Source organism: Urocampus carinirostris, chromosome 6 (genome assembly GCF_059441175.1).
Source record: "Urocampus carinirostris isolate Australia breed hairy pipefish chromosome 6, RoL_Ucar_1.0, whole genome shotgun sequence".
In the NCBI taxonomy this organism is placed as follows: Eukaryota; Metazoa; Chordata; class Actinopteri; order Syngnathiformes; family Syngnathidae; genus Urocampus; species Urocampus carinirostris.
The window spans coordinates 31,195,157-31,209,765 of NC_142354.1; the positions used below are offsets into that span (position 1 = coordinate 31,195,157).

Sequence of the window (14,609 nt, forward strand, 5' to 3'; positions counted from 1 at the left end):
TCCAGGCCGCTCGCAAATAAAGGTCACCTTGCAAAACAGCAAAAAAGAAAAAGCAAGACAATTAGGGAAATTGTCATAACGAAGTGCGAGGAAGAGGTCAACCTTGAGGTTGTCCCCTTTATCCCCCTCGGCAGCCATTAAATCATTAGGCTTCATCAATTAGCATTGTACTTATTAGTAAACGCAACTTTTGCGGTTAAATCATTCAGTGCCACATTTTTTTTCAATACCTGCCTGATAGGTTTATAATTGTAGAAAACACTCCGAATAAAGAGAGAAGACAATCAATTTTGAACTTGCAAGGAGAACAGGGGAGAGCCCAAACCTCAGATAAGAAATTCCAACCTGTTCTAAAAACGCAGCCCTAAGTCCTTTCTTTTTATTAAGTCACCTAGGTTACAAAAGCAGATATTCACGAAAAATCTGGTAATCAAAGAACATCAATACGATCGACCAATAGTAAACAGTTTATAATAGTTAAAACAACAAACAGCTGTGAGGTATAATAGTAAAAAAAAAAAGAAATGGTGTTCCATGCGATCTCCTTTGCAGGTGTCCACTATTAAAAACAAAATAGACACACCGTAGGTACTTTTCATAGTTTCTGAATATAGTACTGCCCCAGCATATGACAACAATCCATTCTGAGGTGAGGTTCGGGAAGTGAAATTGCCATATAGCGAGGGAATGAACACTAGTATACTCCCTAACAAAAAAAGTATGGAACCGGAACCGAGAGCTGGTACACGTCACCAGTGTTCCCTCTAAGCTGCGCGCGTGCACAATTGTGCACTGCTCGCACATTCTCAGCGCACAAGAAAATCTAGCCAGCGCACAAAAATGAGGGCTCAAAATTACGAATTAAGAAGCGATTTAAGTCAAAGTTACAGTGCATGAAGGTAAAAATACACGGGTTCCCCTGACGTTGTGTCTTAAAAGCGGCATTTTGAAGTCGAGTCGAAGTAAAAAGATGTTGAGTAAAGTTAGTAGAGTTTGTCGAGAACCGGCTTCTTCGGCTCGGCCCACTAAAAGGAACCGGCTCTTTCGGGTCCTAAACGGCTCTTCAGGTTGTTTTTGCTTCTTTAATCCCAACATGACCAAATATTATGCACAAGATGACTTAAAGGAAGGGGGGAATAGAACAAAAAAGAAAAAAATACCAAAACTGAGAAAAAAAGAAACAAAAGGAAAAGAAAAAAAGAAAGAAAAATTTAGAAAAAAAACAGAAAAAAACAAAAGAAAGAAATGTAGGAAAAAATCAAATAGAGAACAAAGAGAAAAAAGTAACAGCTCGGAAAAATAAACACAATGAGATTTTTTTCAAAGGAATTTTTAAAAAAGTAGAAAAAAAACGGAAAAAGGAAAAAAAAGTTTGTGTTGCATTCAAATGATTTCCAATTATATCAAGTGAATCTTGTTGTCAACATTGTACTTCCACTAAAAAATGTGATTAAGTACAGTTCTGTATCTTACAACCGACTAAATAAGCCCCCAAAAATGTTAATATTATGCGACAAAATATATCAGAAAATAAAAAGAAATGGATATCTTGTGAAAGAATTGTAAGAACAAACGACGTTTGTAGGCCGTACAACCTTTGCAATAGTACATGAGTCAATTCATTTAAAAGAGAAAAATAATGTTGCATTGCCGGAAACTCAGCAAAATGTAACTTGATGTCAAGTTTTGGACATGTTTGGTGATTAATTATCTTGCCACACATGGGATTATGGTTGCTCACAGTGGTTTCAAGTGTTGCTCACCGACTTTTTGTGAACGTTCAGACCCGTGGAAAATTAGAGGGAACATTGCACGTCACCCATATTTGCTACACTTGATAATCGCAAAATTCGTATCTTCCAATTACAGTACAATAATTTGTTGTTGATGTCGTAACGTAGGCTAAACATAGTAAGGTGGGGACGCCGTATTCTGGGGGTTTACTGTACTCGATAACGAGAACCCTCTCAGAAATCAGGCGTGATATCTGTTGACATATTCTCAATCAGGAGAGTCCATGACTGGAGGATTGAAAAATTGTGACAGCGTCAAGAGCACTTTGCTGTAGATCGGATCACGATTACATCCGTGTAGTTGCCATGACAGATCCTGACAGCTCGAGTGTCGTTTGCATGTAAACAGACAGGTGTCGGCATTTGCATTATTTGGAAATAATCAAATTACCATATTTGTTAAAATATATATATAGTTATCATTTTTCAGAATATTTATTTTCAATTCTACTTATTTATATTGTCTTATATAATGAGAACACTTGAGTTCCAAGTGTCTGTTTCAAGTATTGGCTGGTAACCAGTTTAGGGAGACCCCTGCACTTTGCCCAATGTTAGCTGGATGGGCTCCAGCATTCCCGTGACCCTATTGAGGATAAGCATTGCAGATAATAGATGAATGGATATACTGTAAATGGAAACCGATTCACAATGAACTAAACTGCTTTGTGTTTTCTCTACACAACAGAAAAGTAAACATTAACTAGAATAATCCGATTTCAATTATTTTATTTTATTTATTTATTCCTTATTAAATAAACCTCATCGGTCTATTTTTTAAAACAATAACATCTCATCATCTACGTTTCCATTACCTTTTTCCATTTTTCTTCTTTTCACTTGTTTAGCTTGAGCAAATTTATTCGGTATAAAAACGAGTACACTGCAAAAGAATACAGGTTTATTTCTATTGGAAGATAATTACTGTACACTCAATTTAAGGATTAATTTTATATGAATATATATTCTAATATTCAATTTTTTATGTTTTGCTGTAATTTAGATATTCTTTTAGATCAGTAAAAAATAAAATATTAACTTTCTTATTCCATTATATATTATTTTATTTTATTATTATTTTTTCTAGTAAAATAAAACCATTTGAATGAGTTACATCTATTGATATTTTGGATCTGTTTTTGATTTTTCTTTTGACATTTTTCAACATTTTTGTGTGGTAAAAACAGGGAATACACTAAGGTTTACAGAAGAAGATGAACAAGGATTATCATTTTTGTTCATTAAATATTGTTATTCAAAGGTTTTTTGTTATTTTAATTAAAAAAGGAGCGAAAGATATATAGTTACGATGAGTCACATAGACAAAATATAGTTAAAAGGTTGTAAAATATATTTAAAAATGAGGAAAATAATAAATATTGAGAGAGATTATTTCAGTGGACATTTTTTTGCAGGTTGAATTTTAACTGTGTGAGGGGGGAACAAAGGAACGAAAAACATTTAATTCCAGAATCACAAAAAGACAAATCCAAACAGTGGTGATGAAATTATTGTACTGACAAATTTTGTGAACAGTGGTTGTATTTCTTTTCAGACTTTCTTTTGAGTATTTTATCAGTATTTAATGCACGAATGTGAATAAAAATATGAATATTTCGATTAATCATGAGTGAGGGGAGCCGCTTCGATTGGCTTTGAGCCTGCTGCATTCCAACCCACAAACTCGCGATGGGCACTGAAAAAAAAGTCAATAATGTGGCTTGGTTGACTGAAAGTTGGAGGGGGAAAAAAACAGTCCTAGTTACTTTCTGTCAAGAGAGGCGGACAAGGAGATTGGCTGGGTCGGTCCTTTCCCGTCAGCGTTAAGAAACATTTCAAGCTTCGGCGCTGGCAGTGTAATTAACCTTTCGCCGTATTTGTGAAAGCATCTCTGGGCGGGATCGGATGCTTACCTGTCGATCCTCGAGAGTTGCGGTTGCCGGCGGCAACGGGGGTCACGCACAGCATCGCCACGGCAACCAGGTAGGCCACCTGTAAAGGTCGGGACGACCTCCCCTGAAGCTTCATCCTGCAAAGGGGGAAGAAGTGGGACGAGGATGGAGAAAGAGAGACATGTGTGGGGATCTCGACACGGTCATTAAAAGGAAAGAGAGTAACGTGCAGTAATGCAAATCAAATGGTGAAAAGTTGTATTTTTTATTTTAGTTTTTGTGTTTTTTTAGTCAACTAGGTAAAACTACACTTTACCATGTAATTCAAAGGAATACTGTCTTTTCCACCTTTTCTAGTAAAACTACACCTTTAATATTGATATTTTTCAAATCACCTAAAATGTATATTGTTCTGAAATGATTTTCGAGAAAATGTAACGGTTGCCATGGCGCCCAATTGGCTTCCCTCCTATCTAAGCTCAGTACTCTCACTCACCCTTTTTTCAGTCCATCAACGAACCTTTGCACCCGCAAGACGTGGGTTTTGACTCTGTCCAGTATCCCGTTTGTGTATCCTGTCCGGTATCGATCCCGTCTGTTTTGTCCTGTTTTGATTTCAGTCTCCGGTCTCCAGTGTCTGGTATCGTGCCCGTCATTCTCGTCCTGTCTAAAATCTGTCTCCAGTCTCCTATATCTGTTATCAATCCTTTCAATCCCATTCTGTCCGGTATCGACTCCATCTGTCCGGTATCGGCTCGTGTAACTGGTATCAATCTCGTTGGTCTCTTACTTTCTGTAGTTCCACGCCAGACTTCTGTCTTTCTTCTTTCGCCCAGCGATCACCGAATCACTGGCGTTTTGTGTTAACGTACATGATTGCCCCATTTTTCGTAAAATAAAAGCTTGTGTGAGAAACGTCACGCATTTGGGTTCTCCCCCTGTTACGGTTCAAGACAGTAAAATAAGGGACAATGCTTATATTTGTCCATATTTAAAAATATGTTAGGTGGTAGGTGATTTTTTTTCTCATTTTACTTTCCCTATCAAATTAAAAAAAATAATTTAATGTAAAAAAATTTATATACACTGGAGATCAAAATTAGAGAACAATTTTCAATTTACTTCACTGCTCCTTAACACAAAAATGTGTCTCTACTATGACACCAATTACTGAAATATGTCACGCTACATATTATTGGGAAGCTTAATCTCTCTGGATTCAAGATATGATGACCATTTCAAAATATATTCATCACAGAAACATTCTGATCGGTCTGAAACAAGATACCCAAAAACTATAAAACCGTAATTACTCACCAATTATGTTCCCTTTTAGTCAGCTGATTATAAAATCCCCTGCAAGTATGGACTCATTACATCCACGAGTGTCCATAGAATCAAACCATTTAAAATATTTACTCCAAGAAAAAAAATACGCCTAAAAGCATTTCTGCTTCCTTGTTGTAACGGGTTCGTCTCACCCAATAATTTCCGTTTAGCCTCTGACTTTTTAATTGACACGACTCCAGACCAAAAGCAGGCTTTTTTTTCACGGTCCACAACCTGCGTTAGCCTATACAGGCCTGTTGATAAAACAGAGATCTTCACCTTTAGCTCTGTGTATGTTTAGCCAGTAGTAAACGATTCAAATGATGATTGACACATTGGTTTGCCAATGAAATTCCCCAAGTAATTGTATGCCATTTTCCGAGGGTGTATTCATATCAGAGCCAAAAAAGAAAGTGCTAAAATGCAACCTGGGATACATTTTTTAGCATGATTATTGATTGTCTTCCCGAAAGAGAAGTCACTCTTTCAAAATGTCTACAAAATTGGCCGAAGTAAAATACACAGTTGCAGAGTCTTTATGGATATACAATACATTTTTGGTTTGTTATCTACTTGTTTACTTATGTATTTATCTATCCATACGCAGTGTGAAGGTTGAAGACTATTGCTTTAAAGGGGAAACATTCTGTCATTTGGCTGACTGTTTTTTGGTCAATATTTAGAGAAGCTGATTAATCAGCAACCAATTCATCGGTCGTATTATCTTCAGTACATATGGCAAATATAAAAAGTGACAAAATATATCTCTGGCCAGTCGATTGCAACATTTTACTAAAATCATAAATGATTAAAACAATCAATATCTCATAAAGCATAGGTAACCCCTTTTTTTAATCTACTGTATTTTCCATACTATAGGGCGCAGAGAATTGATTATAAGGCGCGCTGATCTTTTATTTCCATATATAAGGCGCACCGGACGTTTGTGCATTGATTGATCTGTTGGAATATGTCACTAGTCACAATTGCATGGCATTTTCCGCAATGGGAATCGAACCTGGATCCTGACTAGGGTTACATCGAATGCAATTTACTAACCTAACTCGGATACAGACAACACACAAAAAAGGCGCCAGGTTTATCTCATCATCAAACTATTTTTAGTGACTGGTGCAAATTGTTGATGTTATTATTGGGCCATGTCACGAGAATAATGTCAGACATTAAGCCGGTCCGTGGTACAAAAAAGGTTGGTGATTGCTGAAATACAGTACGGTATCATCGACTCGCAAAGTCTATATGGAGCACGTGAGATTCTGAACTGAAACAATAGAAAGGCATAGTGGGAAGTAATTCTGTTATTCTGAATAGAATCAAGAGAAAGGCATTGTGGCAAGTAATTTGCTTGTTTTCTACTGAATAAAGATAAAGGCATTGTGGGTAGTTATCCTCAGTTCTAAACTGAATGAAAAGGTGGGAAGTAATTTGGTTATCCTGAAAGATAAAAATAAAACGCATGGCTGCACGTTTTCAAAGTGTTTTACATGTACCATGCTCAGTTTGAGCTGGAAAAAAAGTGAAACAAATTTTGATACCTTTTTATTGGTCAGTGGGACTGCGTAGCCTCTCTAAGAGTGGCGGGCCATGACTGCATCCGTTCACGCTTGATCTGGCCTCTCAATGTTCCCCCTCAAGCAGAAGAAACCTCTAGAACCAGTGAACACAAAGACAAAGGGTCAGGGGGGTCTTGTGCCCAAAGCCCCCTCAGCCGCCTTCAATAGAAAAATAAAAAAAATACACACACACTCCCACTAGGGTGGATATGTGAAGGTCTGTATTCTGTCAGATCCATTGTTTACAATGTTTCGCCTACCCCCCGGCTCAATGTGATCCCCACTCCCTCCATTAGAATGGTTTCACTCGGTCCCAGAAACACACATGGATAGCACTTACACAACTACACGATCATTGATATGTAATGTAAATATAAATGGTCTGCGTTTACATAGCGCTTTTCTCGGCACTGAAGATTTCCAAAAGCGCTTTACAATGTTCTTCACACTTACCCATTCACACACACACTCACACACCAGTAGCGGTGTCAGCCATGCAAGGTAACTAACTAGCTGATTATGAGGGATTCAGTGTCTTGCCCAAGGACAATCCAACATTTGACTCGGGGGAGCTGGGAATCAAACCTGCAACCTCTTGGTCCCATGACAAGCGATCTTCCATGCGTTGATTTAAATCTTTATTAAAAACAACAGCAAAAATTCCCCCAGTGGGCCACCCAAACTCCAGATGATGATGATGCAATTCTCATCACTTGAACACATCTGGGGCTGTTTGCACACGCGTGGGCGCACTGTTGCAAGCACCTGTGTTTTTGCAAGGTGACTAGAAATTGGAGTAATTCTCGTCAATACAACTCATTTTACAAAGCGACTAACTCGGAAAATGAAAGACAATTTATTTGCATTAATGACGAAATAAACTCCCCCTTTCTTCTTTTAAGTCTTTATTATTCAACACGCCTCGTTAAGATTCAACTCCAAAAGGAGCCGAACGTGTGCAGTCCGCGTTGCGTCACTGACCTCTAGCGGTCATAAACAGAACTACGTCGGAGACTGTAATTGCTCAGAAAGATAGATAGATAGATAGATAGATAGATAGATAGATAGATAGATAGATAGATAGATAGATAGATAGATAGATAGATAGATAGATAGATAGATAGATAGATAGATAGATAGATAGATAGATAGATAGATAGATAGATAGATAGATAGATAGATAGATAGATAGATAGATAGATAGATAGATAGATAGATAGATAGATAGATAGATAGATAGGTGTAAGGATAGATAAAGTATTATTTTATCAACAATATAATCATTTCACATTTGTATATAGTCTAACGCAGGGGTGGCCAACCTGGTCCTCGAGAGCCGCATGTTGTGCATGTTTTGGAGGGTTTTCTTCTCCAACTAAGGTGAACCAAAATTTCAGCTCATTAGCAAACTTTGTGGGAGCTTGATGATGATCCAGGTGATTAAATTACCAGTGTTTGAGCAGAGAAACTCCAAAAACATGGAGGATATGCAGGTCTCGAGTACCAGGTTGGCCACCCCTGGTCTAACGTATACGGTATATATATAAAAAGGGAGAGAGGGGAGAGAGAGAGGGAGAGAGAGAGAGAGAGAGAGAGAAGAGAATACGCAGAAAGAGGGAAAGAGGAAGATACAGAGAGAGATGATGAGAGAGACACACAGTGAAAGGAAGATACAGAGAAATATACACAGAGAGAGGAAGAATGAGAGTGAGAGAGAGAAATACAGATAGACAGAGATGCAGAGAGAGAGAGAGAGAGAGAGAGAGAGAGAGAGAGAGAGAGAGAGAGAGAGAGAGAGATACAGGAAGAGATATACAGAGAGAGAGAGATACGCAACGAGAGGGGCAGATGCAGAGAGAGAGAGAGAGAGATACAGAGAGAAAGGGAGAGAGAGAGAGATGTAGAGAGAGAGATACAAAGAGGGTGAAAGGGATACAGAGAGAGAGAGAGAGAGAGAGAGACAGAGAGACAGAGAGAGACCGAGAGAGATACAGAGAGGGAGAGATGCAGAGAGAGAAAGATGTAGAGAGATACACAGAGGGTGAGAGGGATACAGAGAGAGAGAGAGAGAGAGAGAGAGAGAGAGAGAGAGAGAGAGAGAGAGAGAGAGAGAGAGAGAGAGAGAGAGAGAGAGAGAGAGAGAGAGAGAATTTAGCGAACCCTCACATCGAATGTAATAAACAACATGCAAACAAAGCTAATGCGAACAAGTAAATTAACGCATGCCACATTTTATCATTGGCCCCTGACATAAATACGCTTTGAATAAAATTGTAATCCTACAAAGTAATCCTTATCTTAACTAATGTACCTGTCATGTGAGTACATCTATTTTTCTGTAACCTTAATGGAATACAGTAACATTACTGAATCCGAAAGAAACAACGCCGTTACATGTATTCCGTTACCCGCCAAACCTGCATACAAGCCAGATTAATGAATTGACATAATATATATATATATACTGTATATAATAAATATTATCTTCAAAACACATTTTATTTGTATACCTTCTGAGCAGGTAAGTACCCAAAGCAATCTGCTTGTTTGCAGAGAGTTATTTCGTTTTCACCTTTGCCTTGTAGTCGAAACACGGTCACACTTTGCATTCACCATGTGTTTGAATTTAAAATCTAGAAAATTTCTCTACTTTGTCCCCTCGAAAAAGCTGCAAAGCTTCGCTCTATCGACATGTCTTTCGCTTCCCAGTTTTTCTCAATTTGCACGTTTTCTACTGTACGTCGTGCGTTTTGAGCAAATATTCCAGGCGCTCGTGTGAGTGATTAGGCATGCCGCATGGAAGCGCTCTAGCCAATTTCTTATTCTCTTTTCAAAGAGAGGCCCCGGTGTGAATTTTGATCAGGTTTGTTCTCTGATGCTCTCATTAAAAACGTGCGTGTCGTGTGTGAATTCAAACATACCTTGGAGAGAGCTAATCCGCCAATAAAAGCTACCTACAAATAATTGGGATTCTTATACTGCTACTGACAGAGCTTTATCTTATTAATGGATTCAAACCAACGCTTGTGTCAATTAAAAAAGAAAAATATAGGGAAAAAAAACAATTCTTGACGTGCACAAAGAGACACTAGGTGGTGCAAGATGTCCCGGCCTTGTGTCCTTTTACAATCTGCCACTGATGGACTTTGACATAGAAAATGCATTGAGGAGGGGGATTCCCACTTTAGAGGCCCCTTCTCAAGGTTTTTTATTTTCCTCGTGCTGAGGTCTTGAGATTTTCCTTGCCCGCCTGTTGGTCTTAGATCAGGGGAGGGTGTAATTGTAACTGTACAGTCCTTCAAGACATTTTGTGGTTAAGGGTTTGTAAAAATAGACGTGACTTGAAATGTGAATAGAAATTTATTGTGAATACCTGGAAATGAGTTCCTTATTTTGACTAAAACTGTGCACTGTTGTTTCTTGTTTTGGCTATTACATCGTTGTCGCGATTGGCCAATCACGTTTGCTGTTCGTCGTTTTCCACACTTTAAGGGTGGATCTGTTTTTGTAACCTAGGGTATGTTCTAAAAAGAAGGGGCTCAGGGGAGGGCCTTTAGAACAGGTTGGATTTTCATATCTGAGGGCTTCTCCTGGGTATTTCAAAATCCATTTATTTTTTTCACTTATAATTTGGAGTGTCTACTAAAGTTCAAACTTATCATTTATACAAACAAATAAAAGAAAAGAATGGATCTAGAACAGCAATGTTGTGCATAATGAGACACAAGGTGGTGCAACATGCCCTGCCCTTTTGGCTTTTTAGAAACTGACACTAGTTGACTTACCAATTAAATTTAAACCCAAGTTCATATATATATATATATATATATATATATATATATATATATATATATATATATATATATATATATATATATATATATATATATATATATATATATATATATATATGTATATATATATACACATATATAAAAGAGAGAGAAAGAGAGAGAGAGAAATCTTGACCATCGATGGTGTGCACAAAAGCAAAAAATATAAAATAAAATAACATTTATATTTGATTACAAAAATCATTTATTTAAATGTTAAAAAAAAGAAGGTGCAAATAAATCATATATTACATAAAAAACACAAGAACACAATTTTAAATATAAAAAAGTGTATTATTTTAATTACAAAATATATTGAAGTATACAAAAAATAATAAGAAACAAACATTGAATTAGATATAAATGAAATGAAAATGAAATGAAATGATCTGCATTTATATAGCGCTTTTCAAGTCAAGGAAGACTTCCCAAAGCGCTTTACAATGTGCTTCACATTTCCCAATAGCGGCCTTGCAGCCATGTAAGGCGCTAACCTGCTTATTGGGGGTATTAAGGGTTCAGTGTCTTACCCAAGGACACTTTGACATGTAACACGGAGGAGCCAGGATTCGAACTGCGATCTCTTGATCCCAAGATGAGCGCTCTACCTCCTGAGCTACTGCTCAAAAAACAAGACATTTTTTAAATTAAAAATTAAAAAAAATAAAATGCATAAAATGTTATTTTATCTTTTTAATATATAAACATAAAAAACATTTTTAAACATGCAACAAGTATTATCGAAAAATGACAACGGAAAGAAAATACAAATTGAAATAAAACATACATGTTTATTAATTACAATAATGATCATATAATAAAAAAATAAGGAACGTTTTTACTTGAAGAAAATAATACATGTCAAGCCAAGTCATGTTTATTTGTATAGCTTTTAATTACAAAGAGTCTCAAAGGGCTGCACAGACCACAGATTTTTGCTAACCACAGACTGTTATTACACCATCCCCTGATCTAAAACCTACATGAGGGCAAGGGAACACTCAAAAACCTCAACATGAGGAAAATTACGAAACCTTGAGAAGGGATCGCACATGAGGTAATCCCCCTTCCAGGATGACCAGGAATGGATGTTGTAATAACAAATAATACACAGATATTGTCAACAGGATATATAGGTCAGTCATAATTTATAGAATAGAAGTGTGTTTTAAGCCTGGATTTAAACCGCTCCACAATACTTTTTTACCAATTAAATCCTTTTTTTTAGGAAATGCACCTACAGAATGCACAAAAACATCTTTCTTTTCCCTCTGTGCACATGCATCCCTGCAGTAAAACCACAAAAACAAGATTATGCTCACAGGTTTTTGTTGGAGCTCCGGGACACCAACATCTGTAGACAAATAATAACTCGGTAAGAAGGACAGCTGTTCACAAGTTAGTTTACCAGCCATCTGATTCTCACACCGCTGATTAAGCCGCCAAAAAAAAAAAAAGCTTCTCACAGTCAAACAACATGTTTTTCAATTTAGCTTAAAATATAACGAGAAATGAAACCTGCTAGAGAACAAAGCCCAAAGGACTGATGTGTGAATTTCAGTGGAGGAATTTCTACGCAGTAAAACGATTATATTGTTGCATGGAAAAGCTTTCATATAACACAACTCATTGGATAGTTACAGTAATTGACAACATAAAACAATCTGTGGGATATTTGATAGTATAATCCCATTTTCTATGCCTCTTTAGAAATCACCACTAGAGTAATACATTTTAAATTACAGTTAATGTTACAGTTTAGAAATCATATTAGTATCTTGAATCACAGTCTAAATTGTAATTGGTGTTTAAAAGTGTGACCAAGGTTACAAAGTAAAAGTTTTAGAATGGGAATAGTACTTTAAATTATGATCAAATTTATGATCGGGGTTTCAAACTATGTCTGAGGTCAAAAGCTTAGGTTTTCAAATAGAATTGTCATCTCAATTTAAGGGTCCAAGTCATGATTGGGTTTGAAATGCTTCATTAAGATCTTAGATTACGGTTTTATACCGAGATTTGTATTTTAATTACGAGAGGTTGTATTAGGATTGGTATTTTGAATTGGGACTTTTAAAGTTTTAGATTTAAAAATTTTAGATTGGGATTAGCATCTTAGATTGGTGTCCAAATTATGATTCATGTGTCAAACTATGAGTAAGATTAAGAATACTTTTTTTTTTCAATGATAATAAATGTAAGGTCGAAATCACGATCGGGGTTTTACATTTGGATTAGGATTCAAGATAAAGGTTTTGAACCGGGATTTCTATTTTAATTAGGGAGGTTAAATTGGGTTTTAAAATTTAGATTTCAAACAACTGTTAGGGTTTTAGTCTTAAAGTGAGATTAATATTTTTGGTCTGAGAGGATTGGGTTTGAATTACAGTTATGGTTGTAAATTACCATTTGAAAATACATTTATTATCTGAAATTAGGGGTTTAATTTAGGTGACAGAACCCGAACAGCCAGAGGACCCAAACGCGTAACATTTTCACACAAGCTTTATTTTACGGGAATGGGGCAGTCATGCGCGTGAACACAAACGCCAGTGATTCGGCGATCGCTGGGTGGAAGAAATGAGACAGAAGTCAGGCGCGGGAAAACAGGAAGCCAGAGGCAGACAAGATTGAAACCGGACAGGAAAGACAGGATTGATAGCAGATACAGGATACACGAGCAGATACCGGACAAGACGAAACAGATGGGATCGATACTGGATACTGGAGCAATGAGGATTGGAATTTCAAACTAGAAAGCTACACTATTATCTGGGTTGTAATATTTTCAAATTTGTGTTTTATTTGGGGTTAGGGATTAGAATTATGATTTTGAATTAATGTTAAGGTTTTAAAATAGGGTTTTGGATTGGAACTTTTGATCCATGATTTGGAATTCAAATGAACACTAACTGTTTTTAAATTGACTAACTGGGGTTCTAAACCAGGATTTAAATCTCAAACTAGGTGTTTAAATTGTGATCTGGGTTTAAAAATGAGTTTTAAATTATGATTAAGAATCTAAAGTTGCATTTTAGAATAATGTCAGGATTTTAAAATAAGGTTTCAACTAAATTCAAAACGAATTTTGATTAAGTTTGAATTGGAGTTTTTTGACTTGGAGTACATTCTTAGATTTTTTTTTTTTTAACCAGGATCTGGAATTCAAATGAGTTTTTCAAACTTGGCTTATGGTTGAAAAGCGGCTGTAATCCATCCATCCATCCATTATCTGCACCGTTTATCCTCAGTAGGGCCTTGGGGGGTGCTGGAGCCCATCTCAGCTGTCCTTGGGGCAGTGGGTAGGGGACACCCTTAACTGGTTTCCAGCAAGTCGCAGGGCGCCTATAATCCAGGTTTTGCTTTTTTATCTTCATAAAAGAGTTGCAGTTTCAAGAGTGGCTCTCAAAATCTTAAATATAATTTCTAGGTGGGTACTGGGATCTGAGTTCAATTGTTAAATCAGTGTTTTTAGGCAGGGCTAAGAATTTAAATCTAGATTTTTAGTTCCGTTCAAAAGTAGGGTAATATTTACAGTAATTCAAAAAGACTTTTTGATTCAGTTTGATTTGAGTTATTTTTAATTGGAGTTTTCCTTTTTAAGCCTGGCTTTGGTTTTAAATGTTGAATTTCGAACAAGGATTTGGAATAATAATGATTGTTTAGAATTTGGGCTAGGGTTTGCAAAAATGGGTTGAATTTTGGGGATTTTTTTTTTTTTCACAAAAGAGTCGCAGTTTCAGGAGCCCGTTTCAAACTTTAAATGGAGAAGAAACGCCGTCGTCACCTCATCACGTCTCTTTTCTGCTTGCCACCTTTCCATCCATCAGGCAGCGTAGAGGGACACTGACATTTAAAGGGCCTTTATTGCTTTATTAGAGTGCGGCGGATTTACGAGGCAGGCGTCCGCCCTGCCTGTTGGAAAAGAGCTGCTTGTGATATATGCGGACCAACTTCGCCCGTCTGAGCTTTAATCGACAAACGTGTAAAGAGGAAAGCTTCGAACCGGGCCGCCTCGGCCCTCGTGGTTGTCTGCCCGCCGCCGTTTATTAGCCGGTGAGCGTCCGATTTTTTTCTCTTTTTTCTTTCCCGAGCCGTAAAACAAACACCGGCTTACATCTGATCTGTGTCCTCTCCGGGGCCCAATGGAGAGGTTATTAAAAGACGGGTAATACGTGCTCGGGTGAA

At 37.0% G+C, this 14,609-nt stretch overlaps 1 protein-coding gene across 2 annotated transcripts in view; it reads right to left on the reverse strand.

Moving 5' to 3' along the window:
• tafa4b (TAFA chemokine like family member 4b) overlaps window positions 1–14,609 on the reverse strand; it is a 48,891-nt gene that overhangs the window by 20,182 nt on the left and 14,100 nt on the right. Inside the window, exons 1-3 of one of the 2 annotated variants that reach the window (XM_088337224.1) lie at window positions 7,174–7,207; window positions 6,571–6,682; window positions 3,707–3,822 (exon numbers count right to left, since the gene is read on the reverse strand). In XM_088337224.1, the coding sequence (XP_088193350.1) occupies window positions 3,707–3,821 (115 nt within the window). In that variant the 5' untranslated portion in view covers window position 3,822; window positions 6,571–6,682; window positions 7,174–7,207. Of the gene's footprint in view, window positions 1–3,706; window positions 3,823–6,570; window positions 6,683–7,173; window positions 7,208–14,609 lie in introns of those variants that run through there. The other variant, XM_088337223.1, reaches the window with a different exon arrangement.